The sequence below is a fragment of the Macaca thibetana genome, chromosome 11 (assembly GCF_024542745.1).
Source record: "Macaca thibetana thibetana isolate TM-01 chromosome 11, ASM2454274v1, whole genome shotgun sequence".
Taxonomy (NCBI): Eukaryota; Metazoa; Chordata; class Mammalia; order Primates; family Cercopithecidae; genus Macaca; species Macaca thibetana.
The window spans coordinates 118,572,738-118,596,154 of NC_065588.1; the positions used below are offsets into that span (position 1 = coordinate 118,572,738).

At 46.2% G+C, this 23,417-nt stretch overlaps 2 protein-coding genes across 3 annotated transcripts in view; one reads left to right on the forward strand and one right to left on the reverse strand.

Annotated features, from left to right (window-relative positions):
- Nucleotides 1-12: 12 nt before the first annotated feature.
- Nucleotides 13-2,665, forward strand: LOC126931672 (uncharacterized). The gene is made up of 3 exons (XM_050750024.1): nucleotides 13-159; nucleotides 330-772; nucleotides 1,905-2,665. The coding sequence occupies exons 1-3, from the start codon at nucleotides 13-15 to the stop codon at nucleotides 1,909-1,911; spliced, it is 597 nt and encodes a 198-aa protein (XP_050605981.1). The 3' UTR covers nucleotides 1,912-2,665.
- A 3,403-nt stretch (nucleotides 2,666-6,068) lies between these two features.
- The window catches only part of VPS33A (VPS33A core subunit of CORVET and HOPS complexes), a 35,122-nt gene continuing 17,773 nt past the window's right edge, over nucleotides 6,069-23,417 (reverse strand). For both annotated transcript variants that reach the window (XM_050747994.1, XM_050747995.1), the window contains exons 7-13: nucleotides 17,705-17,898; nucleotides 15,175-15,301; nucleotides 13,320-13,387; nucleotides 12,057-12,194; nucleotides 10,620-10,757; nucleotides 7,322-7,490; nucleotides 6,069-6,947 (exon numbers count right to left, since the gene is read on the reverse strand). In XM_050747994.1, coding sequence (XP_050603951.1) covers nucleotides 6,766-6,947; nucleotides 7,322-7,490; nucleotides 10,620-10,757; nucleotides 12,057-12,194; nucleotides 13,320-13,387; nucleotides 15,175-15,301; nucleotides 17,705-17,898 — 1,016 coding nt within the window. In that variant the 3' untranslated portion in view covers nucleotides 6,069-6,765. The remainder of the gene's footprint in view (nucleotides 6,948-7,321; nucleotides 7,491-10,619; nucleotides 10,758-12,056; nucleotides 12,195-13,319; nucleotides 13,388-15,174; nucleotides 15,302-17,704; nucleotides 17,899-23,417) is intronic.

The following is a 23,417-nucleotide window of genomic DNA, read 5'->3' on the forward strand; positions in this document are numbered from 1 at the left end:
ACGCCTCACCCCATGGCCACGCCCCCACCCAAGGAAGCAGTCGGGATTGGGCAGACAGGGGGAAAGGGGGCGAGGCTTAGGGCAACGGCTATAACGGCCGCGCAAGGCAACCAACCGCCGAAACTTCCGCGTGGGGCGGGGCATACGCAGGGCCTGAGGGCGCGGAGCTGAGTCGGACACCGTGACGCTACGGGTGGGCGGGGACTCAACTCTGGCCAGGGCTTGAAGGGAATTCCCTGGTGAGTTGGGGAGGCGGGGCCGGGCGGGAGGCGGGGCCGGGCGGGAGGCGGGGCCGGGCGGGAAATGCGGCCGCGGCGCTGTCACTTCAGCACCAGGAAGTAGGTGGTCCAGCCGGCCAGCAGCAGCGCCCCGATGAGCACCGTGTAGCTGAGGAGCACGAAGGCGAGCAGCTCCCGCAGCAGCTGCAGCACGTGGACGGTGGACGAGGCCGGCATCGCGCTGCGCGGGAGACCCGGGACGGTCGGCACCCTGCCGGGCTGGCGCCGTCCCAGAGGGGCGGAGGGGAACACACGAGGCCCTCGAAACAGCAAACGAAGGCTAGGAAGCCCACAGTGCCGACCTCCCCAACAGCCTCCTGGACGCTCGCTTCTCGGTTACACTGGAGAATCCTTCTCAACCCAAACTGCCCTCGTTCTTTGGCTCTGATCCGGGCTGAGGAGTCAGAAGCCCGGCTCTTCCCCGCGCCCCGCAGCTGCATGAGTCTTCCTCCCGGCTCGCTCCTCCCACCACCACCTCCTGCATTTTTAATGCTGTGAGTGCCGCTAATGGGCTGGTGGAGTATAGCTTTCTTTTCCCGTCACTCAAGCTGCAGCCCCAGCTGCGGCCCTGGCTGGAAGGGGAAGAGGAGACCCATTTGGGCAGGAGGAAGGCACAGGCCCAAACCTGCCCTTCTGTGAGTCCCCTGGCCCCAAGGCTTGCCAGCAGCAGAGATGGAGGATCTTTGCTTTGTGGTCCGGCATGCTTGCCTTCTGGCCAGCTGGAACTGCAGGGTGCCAGGTGGTGGGTGGGCATCAGTCCGATCCTGGGCTCACCTCCCCCACAATGCTCTGTACATCTGCCCCAGCCCTGCTAACTTCCACAAGAGACGGCATCAGACAGTAAGAACCCCACACCAGCTCATCAGACAGTAGGAACCCTACAGCACCTCCAAAGCTGCTTTGCCCAGCCACTCCCGGCAGTGTCGGGCACTGGCTTCCTTCTCTCCCCACCTCACTTACTTGGCAAAGTTTCCACGACTCTTCCACCCTGAAGCTCCGCGGTTCCGTCTGCTCTGGTGCCCAAAGGTAGCTTGTGTGTATTGCGCGATCTCGGTAGAACTGAGATTTTCAAGCAGCGGCACTCAACTAGGTGTGGTCTAGAGACCAATTACAACCTCCGCGTGGTCCCCGAGCTCTTAGCGAGCTGCGCACAGGCGTTCCCAGCCCAGACGGGGCGCTGGCAACCCTGCACGCCCTCCGCCTGTGTCGCCACCACAGCCCACAGGGCTCAGATGTGGTTTCACAGACCCAGATGGGCTGAGCAGGCGGTACACTAGTGGGTATTTCAAGCCCCTTCTGGTTTTTTTCTGAATGTTGTAGGGGGTTATGGGGTTATAGTGCCAATAGTTTCGTTTCTAACAAACACATTGAGAGCAGTCCCATCTCCTCGTCTGAGCACCAGAAGAACCACTGGACAGTGTTCACTTGCGACCACCCAACTACTAAAGCAAAAGCTGTTGTTGTCTTAAAAAAAATGCAAGTGCAAACATGCACGTGTGTGAGAACCAGGCTTAAGTGACGGAGATCTCCTGAGTGCTTGATTCCGGTTTACAAAGAGTTTCGCAGCTTACAGACTCATTATACAGGTACCTTCCCAATGTGACACTTCCAATTTCACCTCCACAGAATGTGAGGGAAAAGGAGCCAGTAAGGATTTCTGCAAAGAACAGACACTTTCCCAGGTGCAACAACAAAGGAAACGAAAGCATAAACTATGCTGCTTCTGATTATTTTGCTTGTTGCAGTAGTTTTTAGTTCAAGACTGTTTTCTGACCTTTGAAAGAGCAGGCAGTGTGGACATCAACCCTTTTATCAATATCATCATCCAGAAGCAAATGGCTCCTTAATTTAATCAGGATCTCTTATTATCAAATTATTGCCTTGGCCACAGTGAGGCTGAAAACAGGAGCCAAACATTATCAAGCTGCTCAGGAAGCCAGTGAGTAGTAATTACTCCCCCAGAGAACTGGTCATCTTCCGTGTCCTACCTAGTGGAAACGGAGTATAGCTGAGATTTATACCCTCCTCCACACCAAAATAATGGATGAAACAGACAGGCTATTAAAAATAGGCCTGATTCTGTTCCCTTTTAACTCTCACATCCTTCATTGGATGTCTCCAGGCAGTTAAGTGTTCTAGCCTTTGCAGCTCCTTGTTACCACCCGATTTTGGGTGTTTTACAGCAACGGAGTAACTTAAGCTAAGAAACACTATGTGGCTTGAAATTCACACTAATCCATTTAGAAATGAAAGAACCAGAAATTTTAAATAACTGCCTTTTTCTTCTGTTGTCTGACAAAAAAGGTATCCTTTATTTTCTATAGGATGTCATCATTAAACCACATGACTGAATATATCAGACTCTACAATAAATTCTAAAGATCATCTATGTGATGTCTGCATTTTTTGCCTCACCATCTTTATCATAGTCCCTCTTACTGTCTGCTTTAGACATCCAGTTCATTTTGATATTTTAAAAAGAGTATTTCAGCTGGTGTGGTGGCTCACATCCATAATCCCAACACTTTGAGGGGCTGAGGCAAGAGGGCCGCTGGAAGCTAGGAGTTCGAGACCACCCTGGCCAACACAGTGAGACCCGTTTCTACAGAAAATTAAAAAGATAATAACTTTAATAAAAAAGAAAAAAATAATTATTTCTCTTAAGGCCAGGAGTTTGAGCAACATAGACCCTGTCTCTAAAAGGAAGAAAAAAAAATTAGCTGGGTGTGGTGGTACTTTCCTATAGTCCCAGCTACTCGTGAGACCGAGGCAGGAGGACTGCTTGAGCCCAGTAGTTCAAGGCTGCGGTTAGCTATGATTGTGCCACTGCACTCCAGCCTGGGCAACAGAGTTAAGACCTCATCACAAAAAAATAATTTCTTCTTGAATTAAACTCTGCTCAATTCAAACACTTCCTCCTGGTGACAGGCTGGTCTTTAATGTACAACTGAGAACAAGACAGACCAGCACGTCATGCTTAATCATAATCCATTTCCAGTGAGGGCAGATCTGAATGGAACAGAACTCACAGTGAGACTGTCCCAGTTTTCTCTGAGAATTAAATGTGCTGTTTTAAATCATCCCTCTTTCAACCATTACTCTTTTGTTCCACAATTAACAAAATACTTAATTCTCTGTTGGTTAGAATTCAACACTGTATAGCAAGACACAAAACAGTGTCTATGTAGACTTCTTTATTAAGGGGGCTGCTGGTGTAGAACTGTCTACCCAACGAGACAGAAGTCCAGACATGATGTAAACAATCCACTCTCTCCAACAATAAATGTACCGTTCACATATCCTTTCTCAGTAAGGGCACACTCTTTTGAGACAAAGACTGCTTCAAGTATTAAATGAACTTACTCAAAGGCGTGTAATATATAATCATCTACCACTTTCTATTTGCATACAAATGAAGCAATTGATGTTTTTCAGTCTTCTGCTGAATGCATTTTTAGGAGCTGACCTAACTATTCTCTGAGCAAGCTAAGTATAGAGTCTTGGGTGAGTGTAGACACATGAGACTACAACTAAGTATCTGTTCCCAGGACAGAATCTCCAGCCAGGGAGACCTGACCAGATTGAATTGAGCCCCAGGAACCAAAAACGTGGAGGGGCAGGATGGATTTCATTCTCTAAAGCAGCTGATGACTGCCTGAGGTGGAAGGTATAAACTAATCTCCCTGGGATATAACAAGTATTTGAAAACGGATTTTCTACAATGAGAATGGTTTTCTTTAAGACATTTCCAAATACTGAATATTAAGGCCAAATTAATTCCATGAGAAACAAATCTTTCAATTATTATCTCTACCACCCTTCATTCCTTTTTTTTTTTGAGATGGAGTCTCGCTCTGTTGCCCAGGCTGGAGTGCAGTGACGCGATCTTGGCTCACTGCAAGCTCCACCTCCCGGGTTCACACCATTCTCCTGCCTCAGTCTCCCAAGTAGGTGGGACTACAGGTGCCCGCCACCAGGCCTGGCTAATTTTTTTTTTTTGTATTTTTAGTAGAGATGGGGTTTCACCGTGTTAGCCAAGATGGTCTTGATCTCCTGACCTTGTGATCCACCCGCTTCGGCCTCCCAAAGTGCTGGGATTACAGGCTTGAGCCGCCGCATTCTTTTATTAAAGAGATTTTTAAAAGTATACAGAATTTCTCTTTCATTACTAGTATTTACCGTGCCCATCAGAACTCCACTAATGGGCCGGGCACAGTGGCTCACGCCTGTAATACCAGCACTTTGGGAGGCCGAGGTTGGCCCATCACCTGAGGTCAGGAGTTCAAGACCAGCCTGGACAACATGGTGAAACCCCGTCTCTACTAAAAATACAAAAATTAGCCAGGTGTGGTGGTGCACATCTGTAATCCCAACTACTCAGGAGGCTGAGGCATGAGAATCGTCTGAACCCAGGAAGTGGAGGATGCAGTGAGCTGACGTCGCACCACTGCACTCCAGCCTGGGCATGAGCGTGAGACTCTGTCACAAACAAACAAACAAAAAAAAAAAAAAAAACGGCCGGGCGCGGTGGCTCAAGCCTGTAATCCCAGCACTTTGGGAGGCCGAGACGGGCGGATCACGAGGTCAAGAGATCGAGACCATCCTGGCTAACACGGTGAAACCCTGTCTCTACTAAAAAATACAAAAAAACTAGCCGGGTGAGGTGGCGGGCGCCTGTAGTCCCAGCTACTCAGGAGGCTGAGGCAGGAGAATGGCGTGAACCCGGGAGGCGGAGCTTGCAGTGAGCTGAGATCCGGCCACAGCACTCCAGCCTGGGTGACAGAGCGAGACTCCGTCTCAAAAAAAAAAAAAAAAAAAAAAAAAAAAAAAAAAAAAAAAAAAAAAAACCAAAAAAAAACTCCACTAATGAAAAAGGTGGGGAAAAACAATGTGTAGTTACTAATCAACAACCAAAACCACACCTCGCTGGGACCCAGAAAAGCAGGGGACCAACTAATTCTGCTAGCGGCTTGGGCAAGGGCAGCAAAGCTGCCTATCTGACTTGGTGCCGTTGGTGCCTTAACTCCTCCAGAAGCTGAGATGGAGCAGCAGAGAGGCAGAGAACACACGGATTTCCAACTGCTCCTCCCACCTCCTGCCCTCCACCACAGCCTGACAGTCTCCCGCAGGAGTAGCAGCAGCTGTGACTGCTGGGCTCCAAGATCAAGAGATACACCTGGAGAAGGCTGAGGCCACCAGAGAGGGGGCTGAAACAGTGTTTTCAGCTGAGAAAGGAGTGGCCACAGACTGCTAGAAAAGTACATGTGGCAGTTACCATGGAAACAAAGTGGCCAGATGCTGAAGAAGCACGAGTTGCCCCTCCTCATCGTGGGACCAGTTGGATGTTGGGCCCTTGATGGACAGGAGAGAAAATGGAAACCTCAATGGAGGCATCCACCACTGCTGTGTCTGGAGTTACCATGTGGGCTAAGAAACTGTCTTTGACCTCTTTCAAAGGCTGAATTCCAGAAGGCTGCTCCTCAATTATCACATTCTTCCATGTCAAAAGCCCCTGATAAGTATGGAACCTACAGAGATGTAGCTGATCGCATAGAGCATAAACTTTGTTTCTGGGCAGGAAGCTCCTCTAAACCTCTTGCTTTTTAAGAAGTAGAAGGAAGCAAACTTGCCTTAGTGATCAGTTGCGACAGTGACTGATGACCCTAAATATAATCTCCCATACTCTGCAGGAAAAAGAAATCTCAACTCAGTGATAAAATGATCTCTAGCTCCCAACACTTAACCACTGTCCTAGGCCTGATGCACCCTGAAGAAATACAGCACTGGGGATTAGGGGATGGACTTTCTCTTTTTATTTTCAGTTTCACCTCCTCAGTCTCAGCTTTCTTATTTTAACAGCCGGCCTCCTTTGTCTGGCAGAATGGATTATCTACCCCCACCATCCTTAATGTGTTTCCAGAGGCCTCTAATGAAGACCCTGAGCTTAGAAAACTCAAAACCAGTGCTTCTTTGACTCAGGTTGATTCTCTTCTATTCTTCTTTATTCAGCAGATTAGGGGCTGGGCATGGTGGCTCAGGCCTGTAATGCCAGCACTGTAGGAGGCTGAGGTGGGTGGATCACCTGAGGTCAGGAGTTTGAGACCAGCCAGGCCAACATGGTGAAACACCATCTCTACTAAAAATACAAAAATTAGCCAGGTGTGGTAGTGCATGCCTGTAGTCCCAGCTACTCAGGAGGCTGAGGCAGGAGAATCTCTTGAACCCAGGAGGCCGAGGTTGCAGTGAGGTGAGACCGCGCCACTGCACTCTAGTCTGGGTGACACAGCGAGACTCCATCTCAAAGCAAAAAAAAAAAGGAATACAAAAGAGAAGGAGAAAGCAGTAAACGGTAGCATAATTTAAGAAGCTGACCCCAGAATATATTCTGCATTCCATGTTTCTTCTATGGGGTTTAACTTCCTTTCAGCAACTTCTTCAAAGAGGCAGTTTATTCTGCAGTACACTCGTTAAGTCTCCTCTGAATACCCTAGAAAGGTTTTTCCATCAGAGCCTCTATCCAACTGGTTCCGTTCATTAGTTTAGTGGTGGCAATGACATATTCTGTACCTCCATCTTCCAACTGGGAGAGAAATCGCAGGGCAGCAATTTCAGCAAAGGTTACGCCCCCGAGGAAAAATATCAGAGTCACTCGGTTTTCTCCTGGTTGACCTAAAATTTAAACATTTCAGATTAAAAACTATTTATTACTGGTGCTCCTCTTCCCACCTCTTCAAACATTTTATCATTCACAAGAATAAACAAGTGTCTTCATCCAGACAGTTCATCTGAAACCCAGGAATACTGATTTTGATCTCAATGTTTTTTCTAACTCCTGAGATTGTCAACATAGAAGTTGAAAGCTGCTACCCCTCAGGGAATAATCCGACTCTAGTGCTTACTATATACATTAGCAACGAACAAAAGAGGTATATTTAATTCTGACTCCTAAGTGCTTTACTAAGTATTTTACAAAGCAACTGTACAATACCTGAAAACCACACTAACAGGACATAATTATCTGTAGATGCTGGACTGGGACTTACGTTTCTTCTGCAGTCCTGTGGGCAGTGGCTGTCGCTCCTCAAAGTGGGGCCCTGGGAGGATGCGGAGGACCTCCTCGATGCTCCGCCAGCCAGGTCGGGAAAGCAGCTGGGCCAGCCGCACACTGAGCGGGGCATACCCACTGTACACGTAGGATATGTCCGTGGGGTTCTGTGAGATAATTAAAGAACAAAAATCCTGTAGATACAGAGACTTAGAGCAACCTGACTGTGGCCTTTTGGGTAATCCAAAATTATTTGATTTGGATTTAAAGATAGATAAACAACCCCCACCCCTGCCATGCCCTGTTCTAATCCACCCCAGCAGAGCTCAATTTTAGCAGCCAGAGCTTCACTTTTTTTTTTTTTTTTTTTTTTTTGAGACGGAGTCTTGCTTTGTGCCCCAGGCTGGAGTGCAGTGGCGCCATCTCGGCTCACTGCAAGCTCCGCCTCCCGGGTTCACGCCATTCTCCTGCCTCAGCCTCCCGAGTAGCTGGGACTACAGGCGCCCACCACCTCGCCCGGCTAATTTTCTTGTATTTTTAGTAGAGACGGGGTTTCACCGTGTTAGCCAGGATGGTCTCGATCTCCTGACCTCGTGATCCGCCCGTCTCGGCCTCCCAAAGTGCTGGGATTACAGGCTTGAGCCACTGCGCCCGGCCCAGAGCTTCACTTTTGACTCAGATCTTGAAAAGCCACTCAAAGCAGCTCTAGGTACAGAAGATGAAAAATTACTTGGTTTGGCATGAAACTTTTTTTTTTTTTTTTTTTTTTTTTTGAGACAGAGTCTGGCTCTGTTGCCCAGGCTGGAGTGCAGTGGTGTAATCTCGGCTCACTGCAACCTCCGCCTCCCAAGTTCAAGCAATTCTTCTGCCTCAGGCTCCCAAGGAGTTGGGATTACAGGTGTGCACCACCACTCCTGGCTCATTTTTGTATTTTTAGTAGAGATAGGGTTTCACCATGTTGGCCAGGCTGGTCTTGAACTCCCGACCTCAGGTGATCCACCTGCCTCGGCCTCCCAAAGTGTTGGGATTACAGGCCTGAGCCACTGCGTCCGGCCAGCATGAAATGTAGTGGGGGGAACTTGGCACTCCCCAGCTGAGCAATGATGTGCAGTAACCTTTGAACTTAGCAATCCTACTTTTAGGCATTAATCCTACAGAGATGCTTGCAGAACAAAAGATAATAGACCAAAGTATAAACATATTAACTGCAACACTGCATGTAATAGCAAAGACTGGAAACAACCTGAATTTCTATCAGTAGCAATCTGTTAAATCATTAAATAAGGTATAGCCTCAAAACCACTACGTAGCAATTTAGAAAAATTAAAAAGAAGGGGAAGATCACAAAAGACCCTTCAAGATCCTTTGTTAAGTGGTAGGTGGGTCAGGAGTCAGAAAGGTCAGAACAGTGAAGGCAGCTGAACTAATACGTACATGACAGACTCTAGACATTAAGGGCCTCTATTTTCCCACTGGGGAAAAAACCATCCAATTTTGCTCCTGACAGAGGAGACTGTCTAGTTACGAGCTTTTGTTGCAAGAGGCAGCCTAATAAAGTCCCTTATGAAGAAACAAAAAAGACTGAAATTTAGAAACATTAGAATAAAAAATGTATAGCAAAGTGCACCCCACTTTGGAGACCAACAGTAGAGAATATGCACTCTTTATGTAAAAATGTATATGCACAGAATCTTTCTGGAAGGATAGATAAAAAACTGGCCACCGTGACTGCCTCTGAGGGGAAACGGTGGAAGGAAACTCACTTGGCCCTGATGGCCCTGCTTTTGCATAGCTTTTTTTCTTTTTCTTTTTTTTTTTTTGAGATAGAGTCTCATTCTGTTGCCCATGCTGGGGTGCAGCAGTGCGATCTCAGCTCACTGCAGCCTCAACCCCTCAGGCTTAAGGGATCCGGCCACCTCAGCCTCCCGAGTACAGTAGCTGGGACTACAGGTGCGCGCTCCGCCATGCCCTGATCCTTTTGTGTTTCATCATGTTGGCCAGGCTGGTCTTGAACTCCTGACCTCAAGTGATCCTCCTGCCTTGGCCTCCCAAAGTGCTGGGATTACAGGTGTGAGCCACCGCGCCCATCCATGCCTGGCTTGTTTATGAGAGCTGGACGTCTCCACTGGTTCCTCTAGACACTCTCCACCCTTCTCCGCAATGCTCTATGCCCAGAGATGGACCTGTAGGTCCCACACCAACACACTCCAATGCCTTCTCTTTGGGTCTGACCAGTGCAAAGCACCAGAGTGAACTGGAGAGTGGGCAGCAGTGTGAGGACGAGGTTGTCACTGGCTGGCTTCCTCTGCTGGAGGTTGACCGTACCCTCAGCCAGAGGCCCCTCCCTCACCCCTTACCTCAACAGATGGCCCCACCACAGCTCTTCTCTCCAGGTTGTAAGATAAGTTTCTAGAATACCCCCCTCTCCTTGCTCTTCAGGCCGCATCTGGCAAGGGCTCCCTACCACACTGCCTCTTACTGGTCTCCGCTCTTCCCACATCTTTATTTATTTAAGACAGAGTCTTACTCCCTAGCTAAGGCTGGAGTGCAGTGGCGCAAACATGGTTCACTGCAACTGCCTCCTGGGCTCAGTGATCCTCTAATCACGGCCTCTCGGACTAAAGGCTCATACCACCATTGGCCATTTTTTTTTTTTTTGCAGAGATAGGGTTTTGCCACGTTGCCCAGGCTGGTCTCGAACTCCTGGACTCGAGCAATCTGACACTTCAGCCTCCCAATACACTGGGATTACAGGCATGAGCCACTGAGCCTGCCCCATATCTTTTTGTTTTTGGAGAGAGAGTCTCGCTCTGTCGCCCAGGCTGGAGTGCAATGGCGCGATCTGAGCTCACTACAATCTCCGCCTCCTGGGTTCAAGCGATTCTCCTGCCTCAGCCCCCCAAGTAGCTGCGATTACAGGTGTGCACCACAATGCCGGGCTAATTTTTGTATTTTTAGTAGAGATGGGGTTTCCCATGTTGGTCAGGCTGTTCTCAAACTCCTGAGCTCAAGTGATCTGCCCGCTTTGGCCTCCCAAAGTGCTGGAATTATAGGTGTGAGCCACCGCGCCTGGCCCACATCTTTATTAAACTCTCCAGAAACTCCCCAATTTAAGAGCATTCTCTGTTTCCTTCTAGGGTTCTGATGGATACAATACATGATGCATTACTTTTTCAAAAACATTAGAAAATTGCTTTTAGAAAGCAAGGCAGATGTGTAGGTTCAGAAGCATGTGTTGTCATGTGGACGATCTAACCAGTCCCTAAGCTGAGACGAGGTGGAGAAGTGTGGCTTACTTGCTCGTTAACATCATCCATCCAGAGGCGTAATGTTTTCCGTATAGTTGGGTAATTGTTTCTGCCCCCCGTCTGCGGTTTCAGTAGGCCGGCCTTCTCCAGGTTGTGTAAGGTCAATATGTGCTCATAGCCATATGTCTGCAAGGGAAGTCATTTGGCCTTGATATAAGATCAGGAAAAGGATTTCTGCAATTTTCAAAGAAGGGCACTTCCAACAAATCAATTTGGTCTGTACCATAGGACATGTTACCAAAGTCCAGCAATGTTAGTGGGTGGGCACAGAGAACAGGGTGGAGGGATGAAACGTGTCCTGAAACTGCTTGCCTGTTACTATTAATTCAGCTCACTGTTTCAAAGAGAAATTTAAACTTTTTTACTTTAAAGTCAGAATGTATGGACCCAATCTAAGTGAGCATCAAATAAATGATAGTATATTTTTATATGGTATATAATTAGCTCCAAAAAAGAATAAGGCATATCTACACATCCTGATAAGAAAGGTCTCCAGAATATATTAAAAAACAATAATATGCAATGTAGGATATTATTTCTATTTCTAAAAAATAGCCAAGGTCTGGGCATAGTGGCTCACACCTATAATCACAGTAGTTTGGGAGGCCAAGGTGGGTGGATCACTTGGGGTCAGGAATTTGAGATCAGCCTGGCCAACATGGCGAAACCCTGTCTCTACTAAAAATATAAAAATTAGCTGGGCCTGGTAGCGGGTACCTGTAATCCCAGCTACTCAGGAGGCTGAGGCAGGAGAATCGCTTGAACCTAGGAGGTTACAGTGAGCCAAGATTGTGCCACTGCACTCCAGCCTGGGAAACTCTTGCTATGTTGCCTAGGCTAGTATTGGCCTCCAGCGATCATCCTGCCTCAGTCCCACAAAATATTGGGATAATAGGGCTGAGCCACTGTGCCTAGCCTGTTAGCTATTATCATCACACAAATACAATAAACAGTGATGGCTACCAAGACTAATTCCTCTAGGTGTTAAAAAATTTACAAAACAGTGGTGACAAGACACCAAAATGGCAGCATTGTATTTTTTATTTAAAAAAAAATTTTAACTTTTTATTATTATTTTTTGAGACAGTCTTACTCTGTTGCCCAGGCTGGAGAGCAGGGGCGTGATCTTGACACACTGTAACCTCCGCCTCCTGTGTTCAAGCAATTCTCCTGCCTCAGCCTCCCAAATAGCTGGGACTACAGGTACATGCTACCATGCCTGGCTAATTTTTAAATTTTTGGTAGAGATGGGGTTTCACCATGTTGGCCAGGCTGGTCTCAAAGTCCTAACCTCAAGTGATCCACCTGCTTCGGCCTCCCAAAGTGCTGGGATTACAGGCATAAGCCACTGTGCCCGCCCCATGAAGTATTTTTTAAAAAGATGCTGTCCTCCTTGGCAAATTAATAATTTGAAAATATACTTACCTGGAGAATCTCTCTTTTGTAATAATCCAAAACTTTTTGTTTGAGCCCACTATTACACACGGATTGGAGGCAAACTAATCTTAACACCTTGATCAACGAGTGCTTTTGGGCGATACAATCCTCAATGTAATTGTTGACCTAGAAATAAAGTAGTGTACATATACATTTACATATACACATACATGTACATATACACACATACACACACACAATGCATGGTTTGGGAACTTAACTTGATGTTTATTATTTTTCAAAGTCCAATAAAGGAGATATGTGGGAAAATGAGCTGTTTTTCCACAGTCCAACCCTTTCCTGAAATAGCTCTGCTAGCCCCAGCCACATACACACCCTGGCCACCACACAGACACACAGAGACACACACACACACACACACACACACTCAGTGATCAGGCCAAGTCACTGGAGCCCAAGGCTGCTGAGAATACATTTGGTCACTCCCTATGCCTGTCTGGACACATCTGTCTCTAAGGACACGCTTCTGAGAGGCTACCGGATGCCTACTCCATTTCAATAGTATCAACAACTAACCTAACAAAAAGTATCAGTAATTGTTTTATGTTAGGAATTTTCATAAAGTGAATAAAATTTGTTAATATTAAGAGCTACTTAAAGGAGTTATATAAGAAACTCTTTCAAAAGAGCAAATACCTTAATTTATCTAATACGGTCTTAAAGAGATTTGATTTTAGGGGCTGGGTCTCATCTTGCCATGTATGGCAGAAAGTGTCTTGCACAGAATAATGTTAAATATCTGTTACTTGATAAAATCTACACTTGCACATTTTGCATTTGCTCTTAAAAATATTTAAGTGGCTGGGTGCAGTGGCTCACTCCTGTAATCCCAGCACTTTGGGAGGCTGAGGTGGGCAGATTACAAGGTCAGGAGATGGAGACCATCCTGGCTAACATGGTGAAACCCTGTCTCTACTAAAAATACAAAAAATTAGCTAGGCATGGTGGCAGGTGCCTGTAGTCCCAGCTACTCGGGAGGCTGAGGCAGAAAAATGGTGTGAACCCGGGAGGCGGAGCTTGCAGTGAGTGGAGATCGTGCCACTGCACTCTAGCCTGGGTGACAGAGCGAGCTGGGCGACAGAGTGAGACTCCATCTCAAAAAAAAAACAAAAAAACAAAAAAAAAACAACTTAGGCAAGGCATGGGAATCGAAGCAGTTGGTTTTCTGGCTATAATCTGAGGTTTAATAAGTTTTCAATTACTTGCTAAAGAGGTTTTTTGTCCACATACCTTATCAGTGTCTATTCCAGACATAAACTCCTGTTCCACGGTTAATTTATCAAAGAAGTCTTCAGAAGCTAAAATGAAATTAGCAAATTTGCAACTTAGAAATTAAATGTTAATCTACTTGAGTGGCATGCTTTTATACATAGAGCACGATTCAGAAACTAGACATGTAGCTGGGCACGGTGGCTCACACCTGTAATCTCAGCACTGTGGGAGGCCGAAGTGGGTGGATCACTTCAGGCCAGAAGTTCAAGACCAGCCTGACCAACATGGCCAAACCCCATCTCTGCCAAAAATACAAAAATTGGCTGGGTGTGGTGGTGCACACCTGTAGTCCCAGCTACTCGGGAGGCTGAGGCACAAGAATCACTTAAGCGGGGAGTGGAGTTTACAGTGAGCCAAGATCGCGCTACTGCATTCCAGCCTGGGCAACAGAGTGAGACTCTGTCTCAAAAGAAAAGAAACCAGACATCAAGCAAAAAAGCAAGCAAGCAATAAGTTTAAGTCATCACCTGAAGAAAATCTTCTAGGAAACGTGGAGAACCCTAGGCCTCTGCACTCCTAAGTTACACTGAGATACAGTCAACAACAGTGCTCCTTTGTATCCTTAGGATTTTAGTACATACCCCAGAATAAGCGTCAGTATGAATGAAAGCTAATTTCTCAAGAACATTTCATTTTCATCATTAGGTTCAACCCAATTTCAACTAGTTTCCACTTCTATGAACAGGAAAACAAAGGACTGATTTTCCAATACTGTGATTTGGTTAATATTCGAAGTATACTTCATAAAACAATCTCCTATTCAGCTCTTATAGCCCTGTGTTGTAATGAACAAACTCATGTCTGCTTTAATAGGTGTCTTCTGAGCTCTTTCAAAATACTTAACATATACTCTTTGTACCAATTCTGCACAGAGTATTCAAGGGAAGAACACGAGCCAATTAAGTAATCCTTCAAAAAAGGAAAAAAGCGGCTGGCCGCGATGGCTCACGCCTGTAATCCCAGCACTTTGGGAGCCGAGGCAGGTGCATTACCTGGGGTTGAGAGTTCGAGACCAGCCTGACCAACATGGTGAAACTCCATCTCTACTAAAAATACAAAATAAGCCGGGCATGGTGGTGCATCCCTGTAAAACCAGCTACATGGGAGGCTGAGGCAGAAGAATCGCTTGAACCTGGGAGGCAGAGGTTGTAGTGAGCTGAGATTGTGCCATTGCACTCCAGCCTGGGCAACAAGAGCAAAACTCTGTCCCCCCCCCCCCCCCCCAAAAAAAAAAAAAGAAAGAAAAAAGCTAGACTAAAAAAATTAACCATCTCAAATTATGATGGCAAACTTATGGATAATTTTTTTCTCTTATCTACATTCCAAATATTTTTCACATAAATTATAATGAAAAAATTTGAGTTAACAAGTGGACCCTTCCTCCCTCCCTCTCTCTTTTACTCTTTCGAGACAAGAGTCCTGCTCTGTCGCCTGGTTCAAGCAATTCTGCCTCAGCCTCCCGAGTAGCTGGGATTACAAGTGCCCGCCACCACGCCCGGCTAATTTTTATATTTTTAATAGAGATAGTGTTTCACTATATTGGTCAGGCTGGTCTCAAACTCCCGACCTCAGGTCATCTGCCTGTCTTGGACTCCCGAAGTGCTGGGATTACAGGCATGAGCCACCAAGCCCCGCCTGGAACATTCTTAACTATTAACATATGTACACTTCATTAACGCTGAGAAGAACACGTGGTACTAAGACAGAGCTGACTCTCCCAGGAGGCATTGTGGTGTTGATGACCTAGGTGTCAAACCTAGGTTGTATGTGCAAGTAGCCCCAGATTGAAACAATCATTACAAAGGATACTCACTAGTGACATCTTTGATCAATTCTGCAATTGAGGTATGGTTTGCAAGCGAGCCCCTTGCTGCCTGCATGTGGGGCAACTGGGAAACGAACTGCTTGATCTCCCCCACGGTCTTAGCATTGTGTCTTTCCTGAAATAAACAAGAGAGCAGTGCCTCAAGCAGGGAAGACAGTTTATTTATTTTATTTTTTTGAGAGGGACTCTCGCTGTGTTGCCCAGGCTGGAGTGCAGTGGCGTGATCTCGGCTCACTGCGACCTCCACCTCCCGGATTCAAGAGATTCTCATGCCTCAGCCTCCTGAGTAGCTGGGATAACAGGTGACCGCCACCACGCCCAACTAATTTTTGTATTTTTAGTAGAGATGGGGTTTCACCACATTGGTCAGGCTGGTCTCGAACTCCTGACCTCAGGTGATCCACTTACCTTGGCCTCCCAAAATGTTAGGATTACAGGTGTGAGCCACCGTGCCCGGCCAATATTTTTTTTTTTTTTGAGACGGAGTCTCGCTCTGGAGTGCGGTGGCCGAATCTCAGCTCACTGCAAGCTCCGCCTCCCAGGTTTACGCCATTCTCCTGCCTCATCCTCTTGAGTAGCTGGGACTACAGGCACCCGCCACCTCGCCCGGCTAGTTTTTTGTATTTTTTAGTAGAGACAGGGTTTCACCATGTTAGCCAGGACGGTCTCGATTTCCTGACCTCGTGATCCGCCCATCTCGACCTCCCAAAGTGCTGGGATTACAGGCTTGAGCCACCACGCCCGGCCGCCCGGCCGATATTTTAAGTGCTCTGTTTTTTGTATTGTTCAGAGGATGTTTCATTTATATTAATGAGAAAGGAAGAATGGAATACAAATAAATCAGGGCAAACACAGCTCCAACAGTATATAGAAAAACAGAAAAGAAAAAGTATATATATCACTGAAATACAGAGTTCATGGTGCCTGTCTCCTGAATTAGCACTTCTTTAGAAAAGCAAATGCCTCAGAGTCTGTCTTCCAATGTACCAGCTCACACATTGTGTCAGTATTTTGTGGACATCTGAGTATTGGTGAAAGATAGTATTATATAAATCATACAAATTTCCGAGTAAAAAACTAAGACAAAAAATTATGCTCAGAGGGTATCATAAAGAGGAAAGGTGTCCTATGTAATAGAAAAAAATCCATTTTTTCTGTTGACCCTCAGTCTTTTATTTGATGTCGAGACAGGGTCTCTCTGTCGCCCAGGATGGAGTGCACTAGTGTCATCACAGCTCATGGCAGCCTCTGTCTCCTAGGCTCCCACCTCAGCCTCCCGAGGAGCTGGGATTACAGGCACACGCCACTGCCCAGCTAGTTAAAAAAAAAAAAAAAGTTTTGTAGAGACAGTGTCTTGCTGTGTTGCCCAGGCTGGTCTAGAACTTCTGGGCTCAAGCGATCCTCCTGCCTCAGCCTCTGATAGTGCTGGGATGACAGGCGAGAGCCACTGTGCCTGGCCTGAACCTTAGTCTTGAGTATAGTCTATGAACAAAGCAAACCTAGCTTGGTGATGATGATATTTTTTGGCAAAATTTAATAAACCAAAAGTAACTTCAGAAATATGAAAATCAATTACTGAATATAATTCCTGAGAAAGATAAAATCTGGAATTACATGGCTGAGTTCCAAGCCAGCCTGGGTAACACAGGAAGTCCCCGTCTCTACAGAAAACAAAACAAAACAAAAAAACAACAAAAAACTTGGCTGGGCATGATGGCATGTGACTGTGGTCCCAGCTACTCGGGAGGCTGAGGTGGGAGGATTGCTTGAGTCTGGGAGGTAGCAGCTCCAGTAAGCCATGATTGTACCACTACATCCATCCTGGAAGACAAAGTGAGACTGTGTCTCAAAAAAAAAAAAAAAAAAAAACCTGGAACTACATACTCAGCGAAAAATTCATTCTCAAAAACTTCCAATTTATGTTTCCAAAGTCGAAATATTCAAACTTTATGATCTTGTTGAATTCCCAAGTTTCAAAAAGGAGCCTGAGCAAGAATAAACTAGTGAACGGGCAAGAGGAGGTAGGAAGGTGATAATAAAGCTACCAATTTCAAAGCTCTGGGTTGCTGGGGATTTCAGTCTCATTATCACCTGCCACACATGCTGAGTTTCCCTGCCACATTCACACTGGCTAAACTGGAGTTTTCAGCATGAAGCACAGGTTCTATCATAGAGGATCTTTTATTTATAGTATGGATGGCTTCCTCTTAAGTGAGGTAGGAAATAATTTAAAGGACAATAAAGCAAATGTTTATGATGGAAGTCTGTAAACTGCACACACTTGTGCCTCCACCTACCTCCCACACAAAAAGAACTTTACACAACGCGGGTCTGAGAAAGTTTAAAATGAAAGAAAACTTTGGATCTTCCAATACTGAATTTGCAGTTACTGAAGATGAGAAAAGTTGCATTGAAGCCTGGTTTAATGGCTACATATTTTTGGAGCTCTCATTCCCCTCAGGGATGGGCATCTACCTGAGACCTAGAGTTGCAGAATGACACCCAAAACTTGCCTCACCTCGAATGCTGCCGAGATGATCTTTGCTTTCTTGCTGAGCACAGAGCCCACCGCATTGAAGTTCTTGTCTCGGATCTCAGCATAGAGCTCCTCTGCAGAATTCAGCTGCAGCTTCTTTGCTTCCGTGGGGAGGTCCTTACCACCATCGCCCTGTTTCTTAGGTGCAAATTTCTCTGGAGGTAATTTCACATAACCTGAGCAGCAATGGAAGGGAATAAGCACCTGTGTGCAATGACTGGAAGAACCAATCAAGAGGCCAAGCACAAAACAATTTCCCTTAGGAGAAAATGGAAGATGGCAAATGACACATAGCTCTGAGCTTTTGATTTTCCATGATCAACGTACAGGAAGTAGTGACTCTAATATTGATACCACAGTTCTATACTTTGGGGCACCTATATAAACCACATGCAGCACTGTCTACCTCCTAAATTTATTCAGCGATTAGGTCACTCACTTTTCTACTCAGAAAACTTTCAAGGATCTCCCCATTGACTTTTAGTGTTTTTTCAAACTACATCATGTTCCATTAGTGGATCATGAAATCAAGCTGGTGGGTTGCAAGTAGCATCTTAAAAACAAAACCAAGACAAAACAAAACAAAACAGCAGTACTAAAAACAGCGAAGAGCAGAAAGTACAAAAGCTTATCACATGACGTTAGAGAAACTAGTGGTGACTTCGGTTTTTTTTTTAAATAAAACTTTTGTTTCAGTTTCACATGCACACATATACATACATGTATGTACTGGGTCATGATATAAAATATATTTCTTACTGTGGGTTGGAATCCAAAATAGTTTAAAAGCCATTCTAGAACAAGAATTAGAAACTATGATCTGAGGGCCAAACTCTGCTCACTCTTTTTTTTTTGAGACAGAATTTCACTCTTGTCACCCAGGCTTGAGTGCAATGGCATGATCTCGGCTCACTGCAACCTCCGCCTCCTGGGTTCAAGTGATTCTCCTGCCTCAGTCTCCTGAGTAGCTGGGATTATAGGCACCTGCCACTACGCCCTGCTAATTTTTTTGTATTTTTAGTACAGACAGGATTTCACCATGTTGGCCAGGCTGGTCTCGAACTCCTGACTTCAGGTGAGCCACTTGCCTTGGCCTCCCACAGTGCTGGATTATAGGCATGAGCCACCACGCCCAGCCCACTTTCTGTTTTTGTAAATAAAGTTTTATTGGCACACGGCCACAGCTATTCTTTTTGTATTGTCTATGGCTTCTTTCACATTACAATGACAGAGACAAGGAGGTTCCTCTGTATGACTTGCGCTGTGTAACAAGCGAAAGCCTAAAATACTTACTATCTGGGTCTTTATAGAAAAAGTTGTACACCCTGATCTAGAATAAGCTTCCAAATTCCTTAGCATGGGAGTCTTAATTTCCTTCTCCCTACTCTGCTCCTGCCAAGCCAAGTGAGTCTCTATTTCCCAGGAACACCCCACATGTGCTCATGAACTACTGATGGCATAGAGCTGGTGTAACTCTGTAGTAAAGCAATTTGGCAACACGTACCAAGTGCCTTTCACCCCAAAAATCCTGCATCAGGGAATCCAGGGAAAGAAAATAATCTGATATATGAAAAAAATCTTATATAGGCTGGGCATGGTGGCTCACGCCTGTAATCCCAGCACTGTGAGAGGCTTAGGTGGGAGGATCTCTCTCTCTCTCTTATTTTATTTATTTATTTAAGAGGGAGTCTTGCTCTCTTGCCCAGGCTGGAGTGCAGTGGCGTGATCTCAGCTCACTACAACTTCCACCTCTCAGGTTCAAGCGATTCTCCTGCCTCATCCTCCCGAGTAGCTAGGATTACAAGTGCCCGCCACCACATCTGACTAATTTTTGTATTTTTAGTAGAGACGTGTTTCGCCATTTTGGCCAGGCTGGTCTCGAACTCCTGACCTCAGGTGATCCGCCCACCTCAGCCTCCCAAAGTGCTGGGATTACAGGCGTGAGCCCCCATGCCCAGCCACTTCTTTTTTTTTAAATTGAGAGAGTCTCACTTTGTCACCCAGACTGAAGTGTAGTGGGACGATCTCGGCTCATTGCAACCTTTTTACCTCCTAGGTTCAAGTGATTCTCCTGCCTCAGCCTCCCAAGTAGCTGGGATTACAGGTGCACACCACCATGCCCGCCTGATTTTTGTATTTTTAGTAGAGACAGGGTTTCGCCATGTTGGCCAGGCTGGTCTCAAACTCCTGACCTCAAGTGGTCTGCCTGCTTCAGCCTCCTAAAGTGTTGGGATTACAGGCATGAGCCACCACACCTGGCCTGGGAGGATCTTTTGAGCCTAGTTCAAGACCAACGGGGGGGCAACAGAGAGAGACCCTATCTCTGCAAAATCGTGAAAAGTTAGCTGGGCGTGGTGGTGCATGCCTATAGTCTCAGCTACTTGGGAGGCCGAGGTGGAAGGACTGCTTGAGCCCAGAAGGTCAAGGCAGTAGTGAGGTATGATCACGCCACTGTTCTCTACTCTGGGAGACAGAGTGAAACCCCGTCTCAAAAACAACAACATTGGCTGCGCATGGTGGCTCAGGCCTGTAATCCCAGGAATTTAGGAGTCTGAGGAGGGTGAATTGCTAGAGTTCAGGAGTTCGAGAACAGCCTGGGCAACATGGTAAAACCCGTCTCTATTAAAAACAAACAAACAAAAAACAAAAACAACAAAAACCCCACTTATGTATACAGATGTTTTTATAATCACACACACAAAACCTAAAATGCCCAGCATTAGAGGAATGACTCTGTAAACTAGGATTTAAATATACTATGAATTTTCCTTTTTTTTTCTGAGATGGAGTTTCACTCGTTGCCCAGGCTGGAGTGCAATGGCGCGATTTCGGCTTACTGCCAACCTCTACCTCCCAGGTTCAAGCAATTCTCCTGCCGCAGCCTCCCAAGTAGCTGGGATTAGAGCCGCCCGCCACCACACCCGGCTAATTTTTTTTTTTTAGTAGAGACAGGGTTTCACCATGTTGGTCAGGCTGGTCTCGAACTCCTGACCTCAGGTGATTGGCCTGCCTTGGCCTACCAAAGTGCTGGAATTACAGGCATGAGCCACTATGCCTGGCCTATACTGTGGACTTTAACATAACGATTACAGTATACATACACTGGGAAAATGCTCATTAGCATCCCAAATCAAAACTCAGGTTTGAAACTATTTGTGCAACCTGATTCCATTTTTTGTTAACTAAAGTAAACTACACAAGGGGAAAAAAAGACTAGGAAATGATACCACAATATTAACAGTGGTTGTCCCAAGGTTTGGGGCCACAGGGTAGGGCTGGAGGATAATAAGGGATCTATGTTTTCTTCTATTTTTCCAATTTTTTTCTTAATCAATGTTTGACTTACATTACAAAAAAACTTGCTACAAGGAGGATGGGAATTTATACATATTTTTTCTCTTCCTGGAAAATCCCTTCCCACCTCTCACCTCTCCTATACAGCTATCCCCCTCTCCCCCTGCCACTCCCCATCCTGAACTTCAGAACTCTTCTCTCATGCCTTCCTGGGTGGTACAAGCTCTGGGACCACCCTGTTTCTTTGATTTCCACCCATGACCCAGCATAGGGCTCTCCTGAAATAAATTCCTCTGTCAATAAATAAGGTTTTAAAAAGTATTAAAGGTGCCATTTTTTGGACAAATAACAGTAATAAAAAGACTTTACAATCTTACCACTAAAGACCTTGAGGAGGCATGTGGAAACGCCTCTTCATGTCTCTCTCTCCATTCCCTCACCCACGTCATTCATTCATCCATTCTTGTGGTAAACGGCACATAATATAAAAATTACTACTTTGTCTTACAGTGAATATCCAGTAGCATTTAGTACATATACAACATGGTAGGACCACAGCCAGTATCTAGTTCCACACTTTTTCATCCTAAAGGGAAACCTCGTAGCCAGTAAGTGGTGGCTCCCCATCCCCTTCCCGCAGTCCTGGCAACCACGGGTCCGTTTCCCTCTGAATTTCAGACCTTTCCTCCCTTCCTTTCTTTCTAAATATTTTTAAAAATTTTCACCTATTTTATTATTATTTTTTTGAGACAGCGTCTCACTCTGTTGCCCAGGCTGGAGTGCAGTGGTGCGATCTTGGCTCACTGCAAGCTCCGCCTCCTAAGTTCAAGTGATTCTCATGCCTCAGCCTTCTGAGTAGCTGGTACTATAGGCATGCGCCACCAAATCCAGCTGTGTGTGTGTGTGTGTGTGTGTGTGTGTGTGTGTGTGTGTGTGTGTGTATTTTTAGTAGCAATGGGGTTTCACCATATTGGTCAGGCTGGTCTCAAACTCCCGATCTCAAGTGATCTGCCTGCCTTGGCCTCCCAAAGTGCTGGGGTTACCAGCATGAGCCACTGCACCCGGCCTCATCTTTCTTCCACATCCCTCTCCTCCGGCCTTCCCTTGGCTCCGTGTGGCCTCATTCAGGATGGCAATAAAGGCTGGGGACTACGCAGATGAGGGAAGAAGGCCAGGCTGAGACAGGTGTGGGGGTCTGTGGTGAGGCAGGGAGCTCTAGAGGCACTAGGTCCTGGCCACCAGTGGGAGCGTGGCCTCTTGCCAGTGCTTCCAGTATTTTTCAAGTCATGGCATAATTCAGGATTATTACTTAAAATGTATCACATTTAAAAACTGACAGAAATAAATACCATGTGGGCCAAAACCAGTCAAACCAAACATGCCTGTGATCTCTGACCTACTCACTCACCAAGGCCAAGCTCTAGCCAGCCATCCACATTTTCCATCGAGTGGCCTCGACCTTCTGTACCAGTTGTTTTTCTTTTTTTTTTTTTTTAAGACGGAGTCTCACTCTGTCGCCCAAGCTGGGGTGCAGTGGCGCGATCTTGGCTCACTGCAACCTCCGCCTCCCAGGTTCACGCCATTCTCCTGCCTCAGACTCCCGAGTAGCTGGGATTACAGGCACCTGCCACCATCTCCGGCTAAGTTTTTGTATTTTTAGTACAGATGGGGTTTCACTGTGTTAGCCAGGAGGGTCTTGATCTCCTGACCTTGTGATCCACCCGCCTCAGCCTCCCAAAGTGCTGGGATTAGAGGCGTGAGCCACCGCGCCCGGCCCTGTATCAGCCGATTTTCTAAAATATTTCTCCAGCCATGCGCTCCACTCAACCACGCTGTTTGGCTCGTCATGACTTGTGTATGATACCGCCTGCCCCTGCCCCAGGATCTTCATCTAAACTCTCCGTGTCTTTCCAAACCCAGCACAAACGCCACTGCTTCCACCGCCTTCCTCAACTACTGCTGGCCGCAAGGATGTGTGCATTGCAAATGCCAGTGCCCTCTGTGGGAGACCCCCGGCCTCTGCTCACAGGGGACAATGACAGGCCTGGGCACTAAACTTCCGGCCAACTCTTGTGTCACCGACAACTGCAGTTTGCTCAGATGTCACTGAATCCTAGTGTCTGAAAGTCAGAGGTCAGTATTTTCATTGTTTCAAGGGTTCTCGGATTTCTATGTAAAGGAAGCAGCTTTCTAACAGCCTTTGGAGGCATGGTCTGAGTATTCTGCCTCCAGTAATTTCTGGTTTTTATGGTATTCTTAGTTATTTTTTGTAGATATAAATATAGTTTGGAACACACATATATACGCAGACACATATATAACAATTTCTAACTGAAATAGACATGGCTATGCAGTTTTTCATGTTCCACATTTATTATTTTGATGGTTCCATAGTATTTTC

Excerpts from the sequence above, each read along its gene's own strand:
- LOC126931672 (XM_050750024.1), top strand. The coding sequence starts at position 13 with ATGGCCACGCCCCCACCCAAGGAAGCAGTCGGGATTGGGCAGACAGGG. Across the intron at positions 160-329 it reads GGCATACGCAGGGCCTGAGG|CACCAGGAAGTAGGTGGTCC; the intron begins GCGCGGAGCTGA and ends CTGTCACTTCAG.